At 38.9% G+C, this 23,979-nt stretch overlaps 1 protein-coding gene and 1 long non-coding RNA gene across 3 annotated transcripts in view; one reads left to right on the top strand and one right to left on the bottom strand.

Annotated features, from left to right (window-relative positions):
- Window positions 1-1,331, bottom strand: part of LOC131480217 (uncharacterized) — a 262,851-nt gene extending 261,520 nt beyond the window's left edge. The window contains exon 1 of the long non-coding RNA XR_009245343.1: window positions 1,257-1,331. This is a non-coding gene — a long non-coding RNA (uncharacterized LOC131480217). The remainder of the gene's footprint in view (window positions 1-1,256) is intronic.
- On the top strand, window positions 1,303-22,711 carry CHORDC1 (cysteine and histidine rich domain containing 1). Of its 2 annotated transcripts, none has more exons than XM_004585180.3 (11): window positions 1,303-1,616; window positions 7,353-7,402; window positions 9,734-9,790; window positions 11,021-11,178; window positions 11,685-11,788; window positions 12,923-12,981; window positions 18,086-18,156; window positions 18,766-18,871; window positions 20,842-20,961; window positions 21,359-21,421; window positions 21,651-22,711. In XM_004585180.3, exons 1-11 carry the CDS (start codon window positions 1,553-1,555, stop codon window positions 21,792-21,794), a joined length of 996 nt encoding a protein of 331 aa, XP_004585237.2. In that variant the 5' UTR covers window positions 1,303-1,552; the 3' UTR covers window positions 21,795-22,711. The 2 variants fall into 2 exon arrangements, with proteins under 2 accessions (XP_004585237.2, XP_058519703.1); XM_058663720.1 differs by having other exon boundaries at window positions 1,408-1,616; window positions 12,926-12,981.
- Window positions 22,712-23,979: the final 1,268 nt, after the last annotated feature.

The raw sequence follows: 23,979 nt of genomic DNA, 5'->3' as shown, positions 1-23,979 counted from the left end.
TCCTGTTGTGCATGAAGGCGGGCCAGGAGCAGATTTTCAAATGAAGCCTCTGTTACAACTATGGATAACTTGCTGATATTATTCCACCAGCAGCTGGTGGTCGGCAGTCATCATCTAACAGTTTTCATGTATTTTAACTAGTTAGTGAAATGGTCAAAGCACCTTTTGATATGTATGTATCCAGGGCAGGAAGGGATGCTGGATTTCAGGTTTATGTTGTACATGCAACTGCAGGAAAATTTCTCAAACATTTGGTGTTAGCTGACACCTGTGTGGAAAAGGAGCTACAAGTGGAGATGGGAAGGGAATGAAGTGATCCTACAGACTTATTATTTTATACATATATATAGGTAAACATAACAGTCACTTGTTCATTAAAGTATTTGGAAAAGATTGTCTTGTAAACATTGTGGCTCCATTTTTCCTTTCTAAACATTTGTATCTATGTAAACATGAGTACAAGCTGAAGGAAGCACTGAAAATTAGCCAAAAAAGTTATTTTAACAATCCAACATTTACTGCTGGGTGGTGGAATTGTTGATTTTTTAATGCCTATTTACTTATTTTCATTTATTTGAAAAACAGAACAACGCAGAGAGCTAGCATAAGTGAGGCCAAAGACAAGGACAACCAGGAATGCCAGCTGAGTCTCCCACACTGATTAAGGAGGCTTCAGTCATTCATTACTTGCCCCTACTCCGTTTGTTTTGCTGCACCGTACGCAATTTTTTACCGGACGTCCCTGGATGGGAAATGAGTACCAACAAGTTGGTTTAAGAGACGTTAACATGAACTACTAACTACTAATCCAGGCTTTTAGGGCGAATAGAGCCATATGTAACCCAAAATATTCTTCCCTAGTCCGATAGCCAAGGCCCTACTATATCCAGAGCGGTGTTTTGTGATTTAACTACGACTGTTCAGTTATGGAAATTGTTCGGTAAGCTCGAATCGCCTCTCGGCTCAACCAAGCAGAACACAGGGAGAGACTCGGCCACCTAGCCTCCTCTCAGGCACTAAGGCTCTGCGTTCCGCGCAAAGAAGTGGAAACAACCCGCTTCTTAACTTTCTCCAGTGCCGCTAGGGACACGGGGACTTTAAAAGGCTCCTGAGGAGAAAGAAGGATGCAGGGCCGCGGGCGAACACGGGGCACGCAGCCACTTGGCTAGCGAGACACTCAAGCCCAGAGGAGCTTGCTTAGTGCAGCCGGGAACGGCGGTCGGTCAGTACCTCTACTTTCCGCTCAAGTGCCTCACCTACAAACGTCAGGGCGCCGTCTCCCAACGCGCGGCCAGCAGCCAGAGCCTGACCCCATGGCCCGCCCTGTAAACGCCGGCCTCTAGCCACTTCCTCCTCCTTCTCCGCCTCTTCCCATCTCTTCTGCGCCTGCGCGACCGGAAAATTCGCGAAGGTTCCTGAAGCGGAACCGGCCGTTTCCGGAAGCCGGCAGCCGCCCTAGTCGTGGAGCCGGTTCTGCTGACCTGAGGGTTGCAGACGCACTCCCTTGCAGTTCCGGGCGTTTGGGTTTCGCCTGCAGCGCTGAGAAAGGATTATGGCCTTGCTGTGCTACAACCGCGGCTGCGGCCAGCGCTTCGATCCCGAGACCAATTCCGATGGTAAGGGAAACCGTCGGCAGGCGCCCCTCTACCTGCCACCTCCTCCCTGCGAAGGAGGCCGCGTATGGGCTTTAGGACTCCTGGGGTCCCGCAGGTGCCCCGGCTCAGCACCCCTGCCTCCCGGGCCTCCTTTGGCTGGGCCGCCTCTCTGCTTCCCCTGGACCCACGTGGTTCCGACCCTCCTCCCACCCCCGTCCCCATTCCCTTATTCTTCTGAGATTTGGAAGGAAACCCTTGGCCCCAGTCCCCTAAGTCTCCGGGGGGAAGCAGAAGCTGACGAGATATGCCCCAAGCTCGCTTTGCGGTGCCCCAGAAGGTAGTAGGCTTGATTACCTGTGCGGTGCGCAGAGGCCAGGAGGAAGGGGCCGCAGGTGAACCGAGCTTCTAAGTTGTTTCCTTAGAGAAGTTTGTGGAGAGCAGTGAACCTTGTTGTTAGAAAAGGTACTTTGTTTCTGAGCCAGGGTTTCTTGGGCAGGGAAACAAGTTACTGTGTATCTTTAAACAGTTTGGATGCCTCCAGCCCTTTTATCTTTGATTTTGTTACCTGTTGTTGCGGTGGCGTCCTCATCTTAGTACAGTGAGGTCTTCTCCAGGTGAGCAAGTGTCCTTTGACACAGGTAAGTACAGTTAAGGACGCCAAGTGAAAGCCTGCTGTGTGAACCTCGGGGGAAAGCAGCAGTGAATTCAAATGTTGATTGGTTTTCAGAGGGGTGATTTCCTATGGTGAGAAATGAGGCCAGTTTTTCAACTCTTGCCAGTGTTTGTTGCTTATCCGTGGTAGACCAGGAGCTTAATTGTGTCACTTTCTAGTCTCCTGCCAACCTCACAGCGGCCCCCTAAAGCTGGCAACCTCAGGCCTGCCTGGAAGAAATGCGCAGTTCTTCATGAGTGTGACCTCGGAGTCCTGCAATTAAGTATCGACTGCTTTGTTGAGTCCCTTTCACCTCTGAGATAATTTTAAGTATTTGTGAATTGGTGAGATCTTCAAAAGTAATAAAATCACTGATGCAAGATTTTAAGGAACTATAAAAGAAAACGTAAATCTGGTGTGTCCAGTTAGCTACTAAATTGAAATAACTGTTAGTACTCAACCTTACTAACTGAAATTGAAGATTCAGTGGATTCTAATATCAATAAATGAGAACTTTAAGGCACTCTGATGGTGATAACCTATGCAAAAATTTACTGCATTTATACCTGTACATAATCTCACTTAATATCAGATGTAAGGGAAGATTGATGCTTGGTTGTGTGACGCGTTTGTTCAAGGAATTGGGAACCTGCCCAAAATTCAAGGTAGATGGAGCGTTTTGTGGGAAGCATTGTGCCAATGTGTTAAATGACGAAGAGCCTAGGAAAGATGAGTGCAGCCAGGAGAACTTAGGAAGTAACAGTCTTAAGGAATATTGGTAAACAATACCAGATGCAGCAGAGGACTCTTCGAAGGTTGCTGCAAGTTTATTCTTTACCAAAATGAGGGTATTTTTAGAGACTTGTAGTAAACTGGCTGGATGACTGAATAAAATGAATATACAGAGAGTAGGCAATAATAGTAAACAGTGGGCCTGGTTAGGGAAAAGCTTTATAAAATGCAAGAAGTTACCTAAACTGACATTATACATTTTATGCTTCTCTTAAGATTTTATTTTTATTGGAAATGTAGTTCTATAAAGACAAGGAGATACAGAAAGATCTTCTGTCTGCTGGTTCACTCCCCAAATGGCCTTAGCAACAGATCTGAGTTCATCAGGAGCCAGGAACAACTTCTGGGTCTTGCTCACAGAGGCAGGGTCTCAAGGCTTTGGACCATCTTCTACTGCTTTTTCAAGTCATAAGCAGGGCGATGAATGAGAAGTAAAGCAGCCCAGCCAGGACATGAAGCAGCACCCATATAGGATCCTATTGCTTGGAGTTGGAGGATTAGCCTGTTAAGCCACAACACTGGCCCCTTATTTTATGTTTCTGACTGTATATTACGTCTGCAGTTTGGAAATACTGTATCTGTTCTCTATCTCTGCTCTGGGCTTTATTGTGTTCTTACACAATTTATTTACAACTTTGTTAGCATTTAATCCCACTCAGCTATTAAAGAGGCTCTTCTTAATCTATGTTTTTAGTTACTGTAGCAGGAAAACACTCAGCACTTAAGAGTATTGACTAAACACTGTGTAACAAATGGTTACTAAAGGAAGCATACTAGTTATTAGAATGCTATAGAAAAGTCCCTCTGGGTACTAGGAACTAGTCACTTTAAGGTAGTGCCAGGACTCAGAAGCTGTAGACAGTTGAAAACAAATCGGAACCATGTAGTGAGGTAACCTTGTAAGAAGAGTCCAGAAAAAAAGAGCTGACCTTTTTCTTCTAAGCTCATGATACGTAGTGGGGAATAACTGTTTTTGTTTAATTTTTCAAAATAAAATGCCCACTTTGTAATTTTTTTTTTATTGATTACATTGCATTATGTGACACAGTTTTATAGGCACTGGGATTTCCTCCCTCGCCCCCCCATGGTGGATTCCTCCACCTTGCTGCATTACCACAGTTCAAATTAGGTTGATATTCTTTCATTGCAAGCATCTACCAGGCATAAAGTCCAGCATCTTATTGTCCAGCATCAGTTTCTTGGGGAGACCGTCTCTGGTCTGAAGGTAGAGCCAGCAGGGGTGTTTTGATAGTTCAGCAGTTCTGAATTGCTGCCAATCTCACCACTCCAAGCACGGTGCGGTTGTTGGAGAATCCACTGATTGACATAGGCCATCATACAGTCTCCATTTACCCAGTATTGTCATTGCCAACATATAGCTGAGGTGGTTGATTGACTTGTTCTGTCCTCTGTCATTTCATGGTTGGCGTTCTGAGTCCGAAAACTTGATTGAGGGGATCTCCAAAGAAACTTTGTCTGAGGTGTTCTCAGACCAGATTCTTATATGTACTGGCAAGAACCGGGCCCGGCACAGTCCATCACCCGGATCAGCTGGTGGTTGCAGTTGCTGAGTTGGTTCTGTTTCCATCCCTGTCTTCCACTGGAACCAATGGGTGTTTGCAGTCTAGCCTGATTCTGCCCAGCACACACTCGGCACTCGCATAAACCAGTGGGGGCTGCAGCCCAGCTGGAGCGACCCACCAGAACCTCAACCAGGCCTGCCCCCTGCCCTGGTTTGCCAGTATGTGTGGCAGACTAGTCCAGTCTGTCTCACATCCCCTTTTGCTCTCGTACATGTCAAAGGATATTAAAACCTTGTTCCATCTAACCAGCTCAACTCTCTAGGCTTCATGGATGTTGTTGGGTGTCTGTCTTGCCACCCCAGCCCCTGTCCTAGTTTTTGTGCCCTCCCGTGGGGGGTGGTAACCCAAGAAGGAGGAACCCACTATTTCACTCCCAGGCCACTCCCACTCCCAGATTATGCACTCTCCAGGTGGTTCTGTGGTTTAACTTGACAGAACTAGCCCCCAGTGCCAGCCTCTGCCAGCTAATGCTGTGGCTAAGCCCCAACAACCTTCACCCACTCTAATTGTAGATTGCACCAGTAGGAATAATCAGCCCAGCCTGGCTTTTCCCTGATCTAGTCCACATGAGGTGCACAGGTGTTGTAGCCCTGCTTAGTCTGGTCTACCCCCATCCCAGCTCATACTCTCCAGTGGGAGTAACTGTTCAACAAGGGAACCACGTCTTATTCCCCTGCTGGCTGTGCCTCCTCCCTTCCTGGCTCTCACATGTGCTGGTTGTTTGCTGCAGTCACATCTGGCACAGGCGACCTCACCTTGGCATTCTGTGTTGTATACTGCTTTTGTCACAACCAAACCTGGCTCGACCCACACTCTGTTCTGGTGTTCGGATTTGCCAGTGGATTATGTGAACTGATTCAGCCTGGTCTGCCCCTGACCCATGCCAAATGTATGCCAGTTGGACACTTTCCATGACCTCTTGGCTTTTTCCTGTCATGCTTCTTGCGCTTACCTGCAGGGCCTGTGTCCTGCCAGAGGAGTTGAAAAGGCTGCTCCATCAGAACCCCTCCAAGTGCTAGATTTCGCGCATACCAATGGGTCCCTGAGCCAGCACTACTTGGTTCACATCCTGTCCTAGCAGGAACAGTGGCTTTTCCTTACTGGCCTTCAACCCATTCTGGTTCTTGCTGTTGGATGTTTCAGCCCAGCCACGGCTTATCGATACCCACATATAGCTCATATATGGCTCAGTTGGGGTTGAGATCTGGCCTAGTCCGTCCCACATCTACCCTGGTTCTCCATGACACCAGAAGGTGGTGCAGTCTGGTCCGGCCTGGTGTGTCTTGTCCCGGTCCACACTTGTGCCAAGGGAGACTACAACTGTATCCTGACCAGAACGCAGCCCCATTCCAGGCCACGCGCCCCTTGGTGGGAACCTCCACCCAGCTAGGGTATCCCTTTAGCCCCCCAACCGGGCCTGTTCCCTGCCATAGATTGCACGCATGCCAGTGGTTGCTCAGACTCAACTTGGCATAGCCCCTCACCTGTCGCGACCCCTGCCTTAGACACTGTGGCTCAGCATCCGTGGCTCAAGCAGACCAGTTGGTGCAAAAACCTAGCTGGGCATGTCCTGTGCTCCATCTGGTTTCCAATCTTACTTGTGGGCTAAGGTTTGCTCAGTCCTGCCCAGTACATCCAGTTCCATCACCTTTTCATACGTTGACGAGCCGTTGGTGCAACTTTGCCCAGCCTGTCCGACCCCCAGGTCCGGACCACCTGTTTACCAGTGGGAGCTATAACTCGCCAGGGGAGCTTCCCAAGTTCTTCCCCCTGATCCCCTCCCAGACCCAGTTCTCCTACATGCCACTGGGCTTTAGGCCAGTGCCTGGAGCAGTCCAGCCTTCCCCTTGGCCTTGCTTGAGCTAGTGAACGTTGCAGTCCGGCCCACCCCATACCCTACTCAGGATGCACACTGGAGAGCCACTGCCCTGACTAGTGCAGACTGCCGTCGGTTCTCCAATCTGTGATCAATGGCAGGCTCCCCGGTCACACCTAGCTTAGTCCACCACACTCCATCTCTTGAAGTAGCCTGTAGGGCCAGAGGGAAGGTTGTTCTTGGGCCTGGAAAAAGCCAGGGACTCAGTCACTGCCTTATGGCAGTGGTCTTGGCCTGCTGAGTCCCCATTCTCGAATCCGGCCTGGTCGCCCCCCAGGGCTGCCACCCCCGTGGGGGCTGCCAGCCGCCCCCAATCCCCAAGGTTCCGAACCCACCTTGTAAATTTTAATACATGTTTTTTTCCTTACGAATGATAGTGTAGTTCCACAGGGAGGACAGAAGTACAGGATGACTTCAGTGATAACCTGTAAATACACTATGTAGCTTTAACCTCTCCTAATGAGATCTGTACCTAGAGATTAACCTGTGAATGGTGCTGGCTCATTCGGTAGTGTAGCAAGTTAAACCTTTGCTTTGGGACACCAGCATCCCATGTTGGTCCAGTTCTTGTCCCAGGTGCTCCACTTCTGACCCAGCTCCCTGCTAAAGACGCGGGAAGGCAGTGGAGGATGGCCCAAGTCCTTGGGTCCCTGCACCTATGTGGAAGATGTGGGAGAAGCTCTTGGCTCACAGCGCTGACACAGAAACCATTTACAAAGTTAACCAGCAGACAGAAGGGATCTCTGAGTAATTCTGCCTTTCAGGTGAAATGATTAAATCCTTAAAAAAAAACAAAAAGGAATTTGTAGCTGTTATTTTAATGTTTATTTTTTCTTCTCTGTTTTTTGAACCAGATGCCTGCACATACCACCCAGGTGTTCCAGTCTTTCATGATGCGCTAAAGGTAGGATCTAGGTGTATTTTTAGTTTCATTGTATCTGTATGTCACATCTAGAGATATAATGTTAAATATTTCTTTTTTGTGACTTTTTAAATAGTTTTCCACAACACAATTTTGTAGGTCTAAGGGTTCATCCCCCCCACTTCCCTTACCTCCCCAGTTCCCAACTGCCACTTTTCCCAATGTTGCTACAATAGTATCCCCCAATACAAGTTACAAGTTTAACATTCTGATACTTAAATGTATCATGGCATGCTAAGTATAGGATATGGTAAGCAAAAGAAGGCAATAGATAATGCTCTTGTTTTCCAGGTAAACTTATGTCATTTTCTGCATCCCTTTCTTCACTTTCCTAATTTGGAAGGGAAGTAGAGCAGTTACATTGTTTCTCAATTTTTTCTGCCACCTCTGGCTCCTAAGAGCAGCTATGAATTTTAGATTATTGTAAATATTTCACAGTGGTGTTCTGGGTCAGACATGTAATATTAATTTTACTGATAAGAGATGTTCCAGGATTTCTACCTGTATTTCCTTGATGTTCTGGAGAATTAGAAAAATAATAGAATGTTGTTTAGCCAGGGTTGTAATAATGGTCTCTTTAAGATTCATGATGCTGTGGTATATTTAAGGGGTTTCTTTTGTATGCCTCCAAAAAAAAAAAAATGTTACAGTCAGGCTGTCTTGCTCTTAGGTGTGTACTACCACTATTGTTCTCAGGAGCAAAGATAGTCTTACATGTTTACATATTATAATGCCCTTTGAGTTTCTAATTATATCTTTCAGAGGGTGGTTGGACTTTTGGTATTTCACTCTTGTACAAACAAGGCTAAACAAAGTTGTGTAACAGCTGACAAGTTTATGGAATACAGAACATTCAGTAGGGCAGGGTGCTGCTTGGCTCCTCCCCTTATTTTTTAATCTTTTTCCCTGCCTTGATGGGTTTGAAGCTTTGAGTCCCATCAGAATGTTTATTTTTTTTTTTCTTCTGGAAATTGTGGCTTTCCTAAACTATCATTTATTCTGGATATTTTTCTTATTGCTAATTCCTCTTTCCCTTATTTTCTTCTCTCATTAGATCACGTAGTTCTCAGAAATTGGGTTCTTGATTTGTCTCATTGAGTTCATTCAGTTATTTCTTGAAATTTCACCTCTGTGGCAATGACTGTTACAGTGTGTTTTCCATGTATGTGTCTTGTTGGAAACCTCAAGCCAGTTTCCAAAGTGAACTAATTCTTATTCCAAAAATAGTCCACCTGTCAACTTGGATATCACTGACTTTCTAAATATTTCATCCAAGACTTTTTTTTTTGCTATCTTACTGTTTATCACCCTGAATCTTAGTAACTTCATTTTATTGTCTCTAAGTACGTTTCTTGAGTATGTAGACTTTCCTGGACTATTACATTTCGTAGCCCAGTACATTTCAGAGAAAGTATGTACATCAGCATAAGGTCACTAGCCTCTTATTTGACTCTGAATCAATTAGCTAAATATGCTAATTTTGAAAGAGCGTTTTTTTTGTATTAGAAGAGGACATGTTCAGAGAAAAGGACAGTCCTCAAGGAGAGTTAACCTTATGCTCACATACTTCGATTTATCCTTCTTTTTCTCTCTTTTTTACTGTACACCAGCATAGAATGGATTGGTATTTGGGAACTGCTCACCTGTGTGTTTATATGTCTTACTTTTATGTTATTATCTTTGATAATTCTGTGTATACAATTAAGAAAGTAAAGATTTTAGTCATATGGAATTTTCTGATGACTATGTTATCAGTGCTGTTTGGAAGCCTGTGTTCAAAGTTGATATTAATCAGTGTTAAAATATAGAGAGCTTAAATTATAAAATAAGGGAAATTTTGAATTATGGGATATTTAAAGGTTTGCTTAAAAATACAAACTTGAAGGTAGATGTGAAAAAATCACTACCAAATTTTTATGCAGCATATCAAGAAACAAGAAGGCCAAGTTTGAAATGTGCCAAGTTTGTGCCTCATTCAAATTTAACAGCTGCTTACGTCTCTAAAATGCTGTGTTTTGTGTGTCACTATTCTCAGTGGAACATTTGGAGCTAGACGTGTTCAGTTAAAATAATTTTTTATTGAAGTACTTGATATTTTATTTTTAAAAATCAGATGCTGTGATTTCTGTTTTGCACTTCTCACTGAAAAGATCATTTCACCTCCAAAGGCCTAATGCTTTGGCTGTCATGTTAACTGTGTTCTGAAAATAGTGTTGATTGTTGAATTTCTTTGGTAAAGTAAAGCACCTTTACCTTCATTTCCTTTCTCTTACCAATACAATGTTACGGGTTTTTTCCTCTTTTGTTTTATAGGGTTGGTCTTGCTGTAAGAGAAGAACAACTGATTTTTCTGATTTCTTAAGCATTGTAGTAAGTACTACTTTTTCTTGAGTACCTCTCTATAAATGCATATTGCAGAAATCTCCAGATTAGGGAGTTCTGATATCTGGTATCTATTGATTTTTCCTGTCAACTATCAGCAACTTACTTTTTAGATGGAGTTCATTTCATCTGCAAATCCTGTAAATATATTTTTAAAAGAAGCCTGCTTTTAGAGATAAAGGTTTTAAGATATTAATGCCTCATTTGTTATTTTAGGTTTTTTTCCCCCTAAGATTTATTTATTTTTAAAGAGTTAAAAAGAGAAAGAAAAAGATTGTTGATCTATGGCTTACTCCCCATATGGTCACACATGCAGAAGGGAGCCAAGCTGAAACCAGGAGCTTCCTCCGAGTGTCCATGTGTGTAGCAGGGGCCAAAGTGCTTGGGCCGTCTTCCACCGTTTCCCAAGCACATTAGCCTGGAGCCAGGTCAGAAATGGAGTAGCCAGACTCAAATGAGCAGCCATATGGGATATTGGCATCTCAGATGGCAATTTTTTATAAATTGGAAAACAGTATTCCATCTGCTGAATTACTCACCAGATGGCCTCAACAGCCAGAGCTGAGCTGATCTTGAAGGTGAGAACCAGGAGCGTCTTCCCTGCTTCTGTGTGAGGGTAGAGCCCAAAGGCCTTGAGTCATCTTCTGTTTTCCCAGGGCATAAGCAGAGAACTAGATCTGAAGCGGAGCAACCAGTATACAAACTGGTGCCTGTATGGAATGCTGGTGCTTACAGAGGCAGGATGAGCATTCTGCATCGCCACACCAGCCCTGGGCTGGCAACTTTACACTCTGCCAGGATACTGGTCTCCCCTTTCTTAGTTTTCTTCTGGTATTTAATGCTTTGAAGAATATTAGGAAGGAATCAGGTTGGGAACAGCGTTAAACTGAGCTTTAAAACAATTGCCTTGTTCAGGATCATATAGCTAATAAATAGAACTAGTGCTCAAATTAAAGTCTTTTGCTTAGAAAATGTTCGTATGTAAATAATTTATGGAATATTCTTTGTAAAGTCCTCCTGAATTCATTTTCTCTTAACAAAAAGTTTATGGTTAACTTTTTTTGAAAGTGTTTTACTCAGAGGTAAGAATTTGTTTGCGAATAAAGACAATTTGGAGTTTTTACTTTCTCAAAATAAACTGATGTAATGAAAGAGTTTATATCATGGCATCTAAAATAGATGACAGGATAACTCCTAATAAATGCCTTTAACTAACAGGGCTGCACAAAAGGTAGGCATAATAATGAGAAGCCACCTGAGCCAGTCAAGCCTGAAGTCAAGACTACAGAGAAGAAAGAACTATCTGAATTGAAACCCAGATTTCAAGAGCACATCATTCAAGCCCCTAAACCAGTGGAAGCAATAAAAAGACCAAGGTATACTTTATTCAGCTTTGTTTTTCTGTCACACATAAATAGTATCAGTTTGAGTTTTTATGATTTTGCATGGTATTTCTGTTGAGGCCGCTAAGTTTTGAACTGTTTGATTTGTATTTTAGCTAAACCTTCAGTTTTTGTTCCTGCTAAACTTGAGGGCATGTGGACAGTAAGGCATTTTCGTTTTGTACCGTTATGGGTATAGGCACACGAGCTGTAAGAGTATGGGAGCTCTACATTGTTCTGTATGCTGACATATGTTTTGCTTGTCTTTCTTCCTTTTAACTATCCTGATGAGTAACTGAATGCTCTGGTTTCATTATGAAGACATTTTTTCGTTCAGGGATGTAAATACATTATAACCATTTTTCTAAGATACTCTTTCATGGAAGTAACTTGATTCACAATGCGTGTGACATCTTCTGAAAAGGCTTTAAAATGATTAATTTCAAATAAAAAGAAGTGTTTTGGTGCATTATGATAATGGAAATTTAAAACTTCTCCAGCCCAGATGAACCAATGACAAATTTGGAATTAAAAATATCTGCCTCCTTAAAACAAGCACTTGATAAGCTTAAATTATCATCAGGAAATGAGGAAGAGAAGAAAGGTAAGATTTTTTTTTCTTTTTTTCTTTTTTGTTTTTGTTTTTGTTTTTTGTTCATAGTAACTTTTTCCTGACTAATGGAATAGTCATTAAGAACAGTTAGCATGAGTTTACTTATTTTAAATATGTTGTAGTAAGTTACCTATGTAAAATATTTTACAGTAGAAGTTTATTTAAAATGTTTTCAAAATGTCAATTAATACCACAGAAGGAATATTGGTTTATTTCCTTATGTTTTTATTAAAAGTGGCAACCTTTCATTGTAAATATTTTCTCCTGTGGCTTATTATTTATGTTCACTTAAAGATGTATTTGAGAGGCAGAGTTATATAGAGAGAGGAAAGAGGTCTTCAATGTACGAGTTCACTCCTAATGTCCACAGTGGCTGCAGCTGGGCTAGGCTGAAGCCAGAAGTTCCATGTAAGTCTGTTATGTGGGTCAGGATCACAAGCACTGTGGCCATCTTTCAGTGCTTTCCCAGGTGCATTAGCAGGGCGCTGGGATCAGAAGTGGAGCAGCCTGCTCTTACAGGATTCTGGCTTCATAAGCAGTCACTTAACATGCTGCCCTACAACAGTGCCTTGTGGTTTACTATTTTTAAACAGTGAGGTAAATTGCTTTGATCATTGAAAATCTTCAGTCTTTGACATACACTTGGTACCATGGCGGTAAAAATACGTCTTCATGGAGCTGGTATTATTGTATATTGGGTCAGGTTGCCAGCTACCTTTCCAGCATTCCATGCTGGAGTGGCAGTTTGCATCCAAGCCACTCGGTTTCTATTCTACCTTTCTGCTAATGTGCCTAGGAAAGGAACCCTGCTGCCCCTATGGGATTCCAGGATGGAATACCTGGCTGCTAGAATCAGCTGGCCCAGCTGTCATTGATGCTGCCAGGTGGAGAATGAAGCAGAGGCACAAGATTCTTTTAAAAGAAAACACTTCTTATGAGTCACCTTTACAAGGTTAATGTATTAGATAAACCATAGAGTTATAAAATAGAAATGCTTCATATTACTTGAAGGATACATGCAAAACCAAATAATAATACCTTTTTTAAAATAATTTTTTGGAAACATTAAAAATGATGTAGCAGTGAAGTTACATTTTAAGTTTTAAAATTTTTTCTTTGTTTCAGAAGAAGACGGCGATGAAATTAAGATAGGAACCTCATGTAAAAATGGAGGCTGTTCAAAGGTATATGTTACAAAACTTGTATTACAAATAAAATTCTATATTTTAAGAAAGTGAGTACAATTCAGTGATTTTTTTGTCTTTAACAGCAAACATTTGAATATTTATCTGTTGGACAGTATGCTGTGGATTATGACCACAAATTGAGGAGTGTCAGATCTGATAGAAATATGGGAATAAATATTTGGTCATTGAATGAGCATTTATAATGTGCTCCACATTGTTGGGGCAATTAAGTATTATGAATTCAGTTATGAAGAGGATAAAACAGTAATGAACTATAGGTGTTTGGGTTAGTAGCTATTTAAGTATGATTTTCAATGATGTTCTTTTTGAGTGGGTGACTGAATCTGAAATCTGAATAATACAGTAGACAAGTTACATAAGTTTGGGAGAAAAATACCCTGGATTATGTAAACCTAAAATAAAAAATGCTGTAGAAGGAGCAGCTTGATTGGGGGAGCTTGGATTTTCAAAGAATAACCAGAGCAATAGATGCTGGAGACCAAAACAAAGTAGCCAGTAAAAGAGATAGGCAAGATTGTGAGGTCTGCATCATCCATGCTGAGGGATTAGGCTTTCTTCTAGTTACGATAAAAAGTCATTACCTATTTCAGGGGGGGATTTTATAAAGATGTTTTTGGTGGGCATTGTGTTCCAGCAGATGAAGCCTCCATTTAAGATGTCTACTGCCCATAGCAGTGCTTGAGGATGAGAGTTCCGTCTGTGTCTGCTTCCAACCTCCAGTTCTGCTAAAGTGCCTGGCTGGCGGCTGGTGATAGCTCAGACTACTGAGTCTTTGCCATCCTCATGGGAAACCCAGGTAGAGTCCCTGTTCTTGGCGTTAGCCTGGATCGTCTGTGGCTGTTGATGTTCGTTGGAGGAGTGGACCAGTGAATGGAAGAATTTTATTCTCCCTTCCTCGTTTGCTCCCTCTTTCTGTCATTCTGCCTTTCAAATAATTGAAAATGAAAAAAAAAAATCTAAAAAAAAAATTTGGCTCTTGAATGGCGAAAATATGGTTGTAAATATATTATGAATAGAACACTAGTAGAATTGAACAGAAACAGATTTCTTTTGTTTTAGAAGACCATCCAGCGAGATTAGATAGAAATTTGCTAAGAAGTAGTTAAATATGGGATTTAATGACGTGTTATTGAGGCCTTTTCTTGCTTTAGTGAATGTAAAATTGCATCTCTTACTACATTTCTTCTCAGTTTCTTTTCTTCATAGTACTTATCATCCTCTAGGATTGAGAATGTGTGCATTTCATATATATAAACTTTACTTATATGAAAGAATGAAGAGAGATCTTCCATTCACTGGTTCACTTGCCCATATGCCTTCAACAGCCTGGCTGGGCCGAAGCCCCAGAAGTCAGGAACTCTGTCCAGGTCGCCCGTGTGGATGACAGGAACCCAAGTAGCTGGGCCGTAGTTTACTGTGTCCTAGGCACAATAGCAATAAGACAGCTTGTTAGTGGAGTATCCAGGACTTGAATTGCCACTCTAATAATATTGGCTGTGGGTGTCTCAAGGGATTATTAGGGTACAATACCCACCCCTACTGACTTACATTTATTTTGCCTAAGATCTGTCCCATTTAACTTTCCCTGAGTTTATGAGGATGCAATTTGTTCATTTTATTCTGTGTTTTATCTTGAACCCTTTGAACAGTGCCCAGCGTATGGCAAATACACGTAGAATGTATGATACAGTTTGAAAGTATTTGACAGAAATTGGTATTGGATTGAATATGAAGGGAACTTGGGGCTCAAGCCCTGGGGAGTTTGTGCCACCAGTAGTTGAGAAAGTGAAAGTCAGAATAAGTTTGTGTTTTTCCATCTTAAATGTTGGATCATCTTGGTCATTAAAGAGCAGATTATATAAATGGAGAGGCAGAAAGAAGTAGTTAAGTAAAAGCATGATTAATTCTTGCAGTATGGAAAACTGTGCAAATGGTAAAATAGTGCCAGAAGAGCAAAGAAAAATCAGATGAGTTTCATTCTGAATGTGAGCAAAAGGGTAAAGGATATGCTTAATAATGGTTATAGTACTAGTCAACAAAATAGTTAACAGGAATAGTACAAAATGTGCTGGTGTGGAATTGGTATTTAACAATGTAAGTAGAGCAGGAGTTTGGTCTGTTAAGGTACTAGCATCCCATATCTCAGTGTCTAGATTCAGTATTTAAGGATTCCTGACTCCAGTTTCCTGTTAATGTGAACTTTGAGGCAGGAGTGAGGGCTTGAATAATTTGGGCTACGGCCAAATGCCTAAATTGAGTTCTGGGATTTTGTGTCTGCCTGGCCTTGGCCATCGTGGACGCCTGGAAAAGGAACCTGTAGGTGTGGTTTCGTCATGGGCCAGTCTGTCTCAAATAGTTTGTAAAAGATTCTGAAAGGCTTCATTTTGCTTGGAAATTAGACCTCAGTATTACTATGGTGGCAATTTAAAGATTTTTTACTTTTTTTTTCATTAAAGTACAGTATTAAAATATGTAGAATATGTTTTCACAAAGAAAACCAGTGTTGTTGTATACTGTGTCTCTGAAGGTAACCATAGATTTAAAGATGAAATATGCATGTTTTGTAATTTAATGTGAAAGGGATTTTAGGACACATGTTCTGTTGCGTTTGTCTTGCTTTACCTTTCCTATAAGTAGTCTTGGTTTTGTTGTTTTTCATAGCAGTTACATAATGGCATTGTTTAAATGTAACATAGTTTATATTCTGTTATATTTATAAATACGAATTTTTATAACAGTACTGTGACCAATGTTGCACTTGACTTTTGGACTCATACACATTTCCATTATTTTATATATGACTAGTAGTGAAGTTGCCTGATCATAGAGTATGTATATGGAGCTCCTTCAGAAAATCTGTAAGTGCAGTTTACAATATGAAAACTACGTTTTTTATTGCACTGAAATATTTATTTTTTCTGTTTTTCATGAACTGTTTGAAGTGACATATATATTCATCTTTCACAAATATTCTGACAGTTTTCCAAAATGATTGTGACTTGACAAGCAAATTGCTGTACATAATAGTTGTTAGAGTTAACCTGCACTTTGATAACACTTTGCAGTGTCATTCTTTTATATTTTAGCCATTCTAGTTGAGTGAAAAGTGGTCTTGTTACAATCTTAATTTGCACTTTTCTGATGTGGAAGTTAAGTAACCCTTTTGTAGGTTTATTAACAGTTACATATCTTCTTCTGTGAAAGGTTCAAAATTTTTATCTCTGATTTTTCATTTTATTACCGATTTTTAGGAAGCTTCTGTATACATTGATAGATCCACTGTCTAGACATGCATTTTCATTGTCTTCACGAATGGCTTTGACAAACAGAGACACTTTAATTTGAGAGATCCAGTTTGTGCATCTTTTCCTTTGTGACCAGTACTTTTTCTGTCCTGTTTGAGAAATTTTTCTTACTCCAATGCCATGAACATTTTTGTCGGCAACGCCCACGTCGCCGCGTACCCCAATTTGAGCGGAGGGACTAGGGTTACAAAAAAGACAACACACAGTGGGTCATTCTTGTAAAGAGAATGCCATTTATTCAAAGTTGGCCTGCCTCTTTTATAGTCTGCCTAGTTCCTCCCAGTATTTTCCCAATGCTCAAGCAACTCCTAAGCTCCCCCCCCCCAGGGCATCTTAAAAAAGGGGAAGCAGGGAAGATGGAACTTGCAGTCAAGCCAAGGGCTAAATGTATTAGGCCAAGATTGCCCATCCTGTTACCCGTTAGAAACAAGCAAAGCTGTGGAGTTAACCCTTGGGAGACCCGGCCGTGCATATTTTCTTACAGAGAGGCACATTTATGTTGTATACCACCTAGAAATTATTACTATATAGATGTAATTAAAGGATTGTAAGGAAGATAATGATAGAAATTAGATAATAGAGAAGTTAAAGACTGAGAAATGTAATAGAAAACTTTTAATACGGTCTGATTGCCTAAAATGTGCTAGTTCATGGGGAAAGTTAACAAATTAAACTGATAGATATTTTCAAATCAACTTGACTCAATTTTATGATAGACTACCTGTAGCATAGGGAGAAGAAAAGCTGAATTGAAGAGAACTAATAAAATTTTGCTTTGGAAGATGGGAAGATTAGGTTCGGAGGGAAATGGTAGCCAAGTTCAAATTTTAGTAAATTTAAGAGGTATGTGCTTATGTAATATCTTAAAATATATGCACCTTTTTATTTTGAACTTATAAAAAATGAATGCTTTGTTGCAGACATTGTGGCATACTGAATTGGTACACCTGCATTGCATATTGGAATGCTGGTTCCAGTCCTTGGCTACTCCACTTGCAAGCCAGCTTCTTGCTAATGCCTTTAGGAAGCAGTGGATGTAGCTCTAGCAGTTGAGTTTCGGCCACCCATGAGAGAATTGGAGTTGTTGCGTCTTCATCATGCTTGATCCTGCTTCCACAGTTGTGGCTATTTGGAGGAATGAACTAACAAATGGAATATCTGTCTCTCTTAAATAAATAAATACACATAATTTTGTATGCCTTACTTGAAGTTGCACAAAGAGAAAATTTATTACTGGCTTTGTTCATGTTTCATATAAGATTTTAGAAGTTCAAACAGAATTTTCACTTTAAAATAGCAGTGGGATCTTGATCTTACAAACCTTGTAAAAATCAACTATATATAGCCAAATAAAATCAAATTACATATATATATAAATCAACTGAAAGATCTTCAGCTGACATTTTTTTGTAGAATTTCTAGAATTGGTTAATAAATTTCCCTATTAAGTGATAATACACAGATGAGAGCCACACCCCTGAATGTTTGGAAGCAACTTCGTTCTCAAAATGCTGAAAGTATCATAATACTTTCTATTGCCTACTTTTCTATTTGCTTTTCACATAGGGACCTGGAAGCTAACCATATTCCAAAGGAAATAATTTATCATTGCTTTCTAAAGTGGCCAGGGATGAATTTATGAGTGTTCCAGGTAGTTGTTGCTGAGTGTTCTACACTGTTCACAGAGTTAGTAGTGATAGAGATACTTGTATGTAAGATGTAATTGAGGGACATGCAGGTGATGTTTTTCCCCTCCTTTTTTTTTTTTCTTTTAGACATACCAGGGTCAACAGAGTCTGGAAGAAGTCTGTGTATATCATTCTGGAGTACCTATTTTTCATGAAGGGTAACTTTTGCATGCATGACTAATAAAAATGCTTTCTGGAAGGGTTTCTTAAAAAGTAAGCCCTCATAGTATATGGTAGTTTATCAACACACAATACTGCTGTAAATTCTTCTACTCTGTTTCCATATTGTTCAGAACTCAAACCTGAAGTTATACATTCACCTTTAGCTTCCAGTGAGTTTTTCTTGTTTTTTTTTTTTTTTCCCCCCAAGGAACAGTTGACTTTACCTGTTTGGAGATGGACTACCATGGGTTATATGACATTAATCTTTCATTTGTTTGGTGTTCTCACTTACTGGGCTTTTAAAAGATGAGAATTAAAATTCTCCAGTCATACCACTTGATGATTGCTTCATGAAGAAGCAAATGTTTGCTATCAGTAAATACTAATTTTTGATTTTTGTGTTGTTTTAAATATCCTGAAATTAGTATAATATCATTCTTATCTTCACATTATTAATCTTCCTGGTAAATGTCAATTTTTAAACTGTTTAGTGACTTAGTTAAAATTATGATATGCTTGCTTTCAAAAGAAAATCGCTCATCACTGTAATTCTCTATTTAATTGATGGTGAAGTTTTATCTATGAATTCTGTCTATAATTTCAAGGATGAAATACTGGAGCTGTTGTAGAAGAAAAACCTCTGACTTTAATACATTCTTAGCCCAAGAAGGCTGCACAACAGGAAAACACATGTGGACTAAAAAGGATGATGTGAGTACGCTTTTCAGAATGATATATCATTGTATTCCTCTAAGTCATTCTTAAAAGGCTTGAGATTATTCTCTTATTGCCTTAAAAATTGTTCTCCCTGAAAAGAAAAGCTTTGACATGCCTATGAAGTAAAATTAACCTAAATCAAGCACTCAGAGCTCTGCCTTTTGAGCAGAATAGCCATCTATGCTAAGTTCAACTGTGTAGAATTTTGTGAAGTGTTGAAACCTGCCAAAGCTGAAGCATCTTTGTCTCACTAGAATTAACTACCCAAACTTTTTTTTTTTTTTAAAGATTTATTTCATTTTTATTACAAAGTCAGATATACTGAGAGGAGGAGAGAGAGAGAGGAAGTGGAGCTGCCGGGATTAGAACCAGCGGCCATATGGGATCAAGGCAAGGGCCTCAGCCACTAGGCCACGCTGCCGAGCCCAACTACGCAAACTTTTAATGCCTTCTCTTTTTTTAAGATTTATTTTATTGAAAGGCAGATTTACAAAGAGAAAGATCTTCCACAAGCTGGTTGATTCCCCAGATGGGCCCAACGGCCAGAGCTAGGTTGATCTGAAGCCAAGAGCCAGCAGCTTCTTCTGGCTCTCCTGTACAGTTTCCGGGTCCTAAAACCTTAGGCCATCCTCTACCGCTTTACCAAGTCAAAAGCAGGGAGCTAGATGGGAAGTTGAACAGCCAGGACATGAACCGGTGCCCACAGGTGATGTTGGTGCTTTGTGGTGGAGGACAGGCTAATTGAGCCACTGTGCTGGACGACCCATACTTTTTGGTTTTTAAACGTTACTTTTTTTATTTATATATTTTCATGTGTATTATGCATGCTGTGTTTAATGTATGCTAAATTTGCGGCCTTCTCATTTCCTTTCTTGTACACTTGAAACTTTAATCACTGTTTACCAGCCATGCAAAGCTTCCATCCAGTGGCCAAGAAAGGGAACTGCTGACTTAGGTGGAATTATTTTGAATACCTCTATTGTCTCCAGAGAAATCCATCAAGAGAAAAGAAGCATGAATTTTCTAAAATAAACTTGAGTGTGCGAATAATTCCTCAAAAAGCCATTAAACTGTAGAAAACCAAGATCTGTTGTTAGGAAGTTTTTGATTATTAGATACTAATTTAAATATGTTAGTGCTTTGTGCTATACTGACACTAGTGAGTTCTGTAGTGTATAAGTGTGTGTATATGTATGTGTAAATATATGTCTTATAATTAAAAATTTCAAATTTTGAAATTTATTCAACATTTGAATGTTCTGCAGTTGTTGCTTTGCAATAATGTGATTGGATTTCATAAATATACCCATCTAAGTTAGAATAACTCATAAACCATAAAAAAATTTTTTTAATTTTAAAAAATTATTCGTATAAAGGTATTTTCTCTGAGATTTAAAAGTTGAAAAGTAAAATTTTGTATAATATTAAGTTATGGATGTTGTAGTAATGTATGTAATGACAAACCTGAAGTATCTAAGCTGATAAAGCAAAAATACAGTATATATAATTTCAATTTAGTTAGTGTCATTGTCCCAAAATATAAACATTGCTTTTTAAAATAGTAGTGTCTCAGTTTCCTGAATTTTGTGACCAGGCTGTTCTTTTTTATTAAGCACATCTGAGACTTAACTGATTAGTTATGTAATAGCAAAAAAAGATTGCTTCAAAAACTCACATTTTTCTACATGTTAACAGAGGAGGAAAATAAATCTTTAAATAATAGTAGTAGAAAGAAACAAATGATCAGACTTTTAAAAATGGAATAATGTTCTCACATCATAAAACTAAGATTTTTTTGTATCATGATATGCTTATTTTTTGTATGAACTTTAGCTGTTTGCCGTAAATGACTTAAATATTTAGATTGTGCATGGTAATTTTTTTTCTCAATTATGTGAACCAACTTCTTAAAAGAAGTGAATTATTTGGTACTTGTAAGCTAAAAAGTTTCTCTTAAATTACAGGGTAAAAAAGTTGTTCCATGTAGACACGACTGGCATCAGACGGGAGGTGAAGTTACCATTTCAATATATGCCAAAAATTCACTTCCAGAACTTAGTCGAGTAGAAGCAAATAGTACATTAGTAAGTATACTGAATTTAAGTAAAAAGAGTTTTATCACATTGTTCTTTATGTTAATATTGTGTTTTTCAAGATTTAAAAACGATTTTCCTATACAAATTTAATTGGTTTCATTAAAATATTTTAAATGAAAATGTCAGCATCATACTTTTTCCTGAATCATTCTATAAATAGTAATATAGTTTAGAAAAATCGCCAAGTAATGTGCTTAGTTCTCAAAAAATGAAATTTCAAAGCAATTTTTTTCTTTTGTTAATAATTTTCTCCAATAAAAATGTATAGTGCTAGCAGTTTCTTAAAATGGTTTGATTTGTTTGAATGTCTTATAATAAGTGCTCAGTGTAAACCTTCAGTATGAATTTGATGAATTAATCTATTTTCATTATGTGCTTTTTCTAGTTAAGTGTACACATTGTATTTGAAAGAGAGAAGGAATTTCATCAAAATGTGAAATTGTGGGGTGTAAGTATTGTGAATTCACCAAATTGTTATGAAAAATATGACTGTATTCAAACGGTTTTAGTAGGCTGTAGTGGAAAGTAAAATATACCTTGGTATTATATTTTAGCAAAAGTTGTAAATATGATGTGAAAAAGGCAGTAGTGATTTGAATTTGGACATATTAGCATAGCAAGAATAGTGTTTTCTTCTGAGACTAATTAAATGAAGTTTCTCTTTGGTATTATCACAGGTAATTGATGTAAAGCGAAGTTATGTAACTATGACTGCAACAAAGATTGAGATCGTCATGAGAAAAGCTGAACCTATGCAGTGGGCGAGCCTTGAACTACCTGTGACCAGAAGTCCTGAAAAGCAGAAAGATGCTACAGATTGAGTGGGGAGTTGGGGGAAATTTGTTAATGTGGTGAAGTGATGGCTTGCTGCTGTAATGTTATTATTGTTGTTACTGTTGAATCTTGGCATTTCAGGGTCAACATTAGGTTTTTAAAAGCCAAAGTCGGTTTATTATGTTTTTATGCCTCCCATCTTTCTTTTCAGTTGCTTAAGACTGATTACTCATTTCTCCTACTGATAGTGATAGAACTGTAGCTATGTCCTACCTATACTTGAAGCTAAAGTGTAGATCATAAGCATATTTGCATTGTTTCTTAGTATAATGTTCTAATAATTTGAAAAAGATTAGTGAACTTTTTTCATCTATTATTCCATAATTAGCAAAGCAAAACAAAATATCAAAATCTTAATGAGTTTTTTCACAGATTTGTGTTCTTATAATACTTGAATATCCTTTCAGAAGAGAGAAATCCAAGATTGTTTTTGTATGTGAGAGTTCCTTTTTTGTAAGAAGAGCAATCCTCAGATAGTGCAGTAAGTCAAGGGAAATGTAAGTATTAATAAGTTGGAACTTGTTTACAGTTAGTGGAACTGAAAAATTAGAATCTATACTTGTCAAGCAATATGATGTAAAAGTATAAAAAATATAATTAAGAGTATAGAGCTATCAATTTGGTTCAAATTCTAAATGGCTAAATAATGTGAAAAATGCTTTTCCTGATTATTCATTGGATTGGATAGTGTTGTCACTAAATTGTGCCTGCTTTATAGCTATACCCACTGACAACCTTTAATTAGTTATGTGTAAGAAGGAGTTATACATTTGGTCTACCTGATCCAGCACTGTATCTGTGAAGTTTTAAAGTTAGGGAGTCAGAAAACTCAGTATATGAACATTGCTTCCTGAGAACTATCACATATTAAATAAATAAAGTAGCTCAATTCCTTTGGAGTTTTTATTTTGAGGCTTTCATGAAGAGCTTGAATAGTGATACAATGTTGATCATATGATCTTTATTTGTATTAAATATAGACAGCACAGATTTAGATCGGTTATACTAACTGGCTTTACTAAAGGACAGGCTACTTTGTCAGTGTGGAGCTCAAGAAGAAAATGTAGTGAAAGCTGAAACTGGTAGAATTTTAAGATATTTGAGTATTATTTAGGCTCACATATATTAGGAAAAAAAGGTGTTTATTTCCCAAACCCCTTGAGTGTTTTCCTGCAAAAATGCTTCTTTAACTAATAAACTTAGTAGTAGTAGTATTGTAGTGCACTTAGCAGATAACTATTAGATTGCCATATAATTAATGAAAGATTTACTCTGTCACAATTACAAGGAATTCATATAGCATATAAGCTTTGATGGCATAAAATTAACGTGCCAAAATTTGGGGCTGGTAAAAATTAGACTAAATACATTGTCTACTACTAAAATATGCATTTAATTTTTAATTTCATTCATAAAAATTTAATTGCAGACTAGATTTACGTAGACATCTTATTGTTTGGGACACGGGGGTTGACAATTTGATTTGAGGTAACAGTTCATATACCTTCATCAGCACTTCCCTCTTGGGGCTGTTTTCCCTCAATAGTATCTTATTTGTTATGTGTGGTTGAATGGCTATTTAAAGCAAATGAATTATGTTGCAAGGCATAAACTTTTTTGGGGGGTATATTTACAAGGTCTGGTTCATTAGTGATTTTTTTCATTTTTATTCTGTTTTGTTTGGTTTTGCTGCTGCTTCTAAAAATTGCTAAATTTGTTGGCCAGATAAAAATGAATCTAGACTCATAGATAAATGGGTAGAATTATAGTTAGGTAGAGCATTGTTTAGCAATTTATCTTTAAAAATGGTTAGTAAGAAAATGCTTGTTAACTTTACTGAGTTTTTTCTCTAGAAATGTGCTTCGTCTTAGCATTTAAACTAATTGCTACAGCAGAGCATTCAAAGCTTGCTATGTATTATTGTAACTAGTCCCAGCATGAGAAACCTGAAAACCTATTTTTCTTGACTGGCACATTGACTAGCACAGAGGAAATTAGGTTTAAGAAATTTTTTTTGTAGTTTCAGATTTATGGAAAGCTTGTAAAAACAATTAGTGTGTAATTTTTTAATATTAATATTGCTTATGTGTTAAATCAAAACTGTAAGGAGTTTATACTGCGTAAATGTTAACTAGAAGAGATTTAAAATTTTTATCATTATTCCTTGTAGAA

Source organism: Ochotona princeps, chromosome 4 (genome assembly GCF_030435755.1).
Source record: "Ochotona princeps isolate mOchPri1 chromosome 4, mOchPri1.hap1, whole genome shotgun sequence".
NCBI classification, from domain to species: Eukaryota; Metazoa; Chordata; class Mammalia; order Lagomorpha; family Ochotonidae; genus Ochotona; species Ochotona princeps.
Note: the sequence above shows the minus strand (reverse complement) of the source record. Positions and strands in the feature narration are given on the sequence as shown.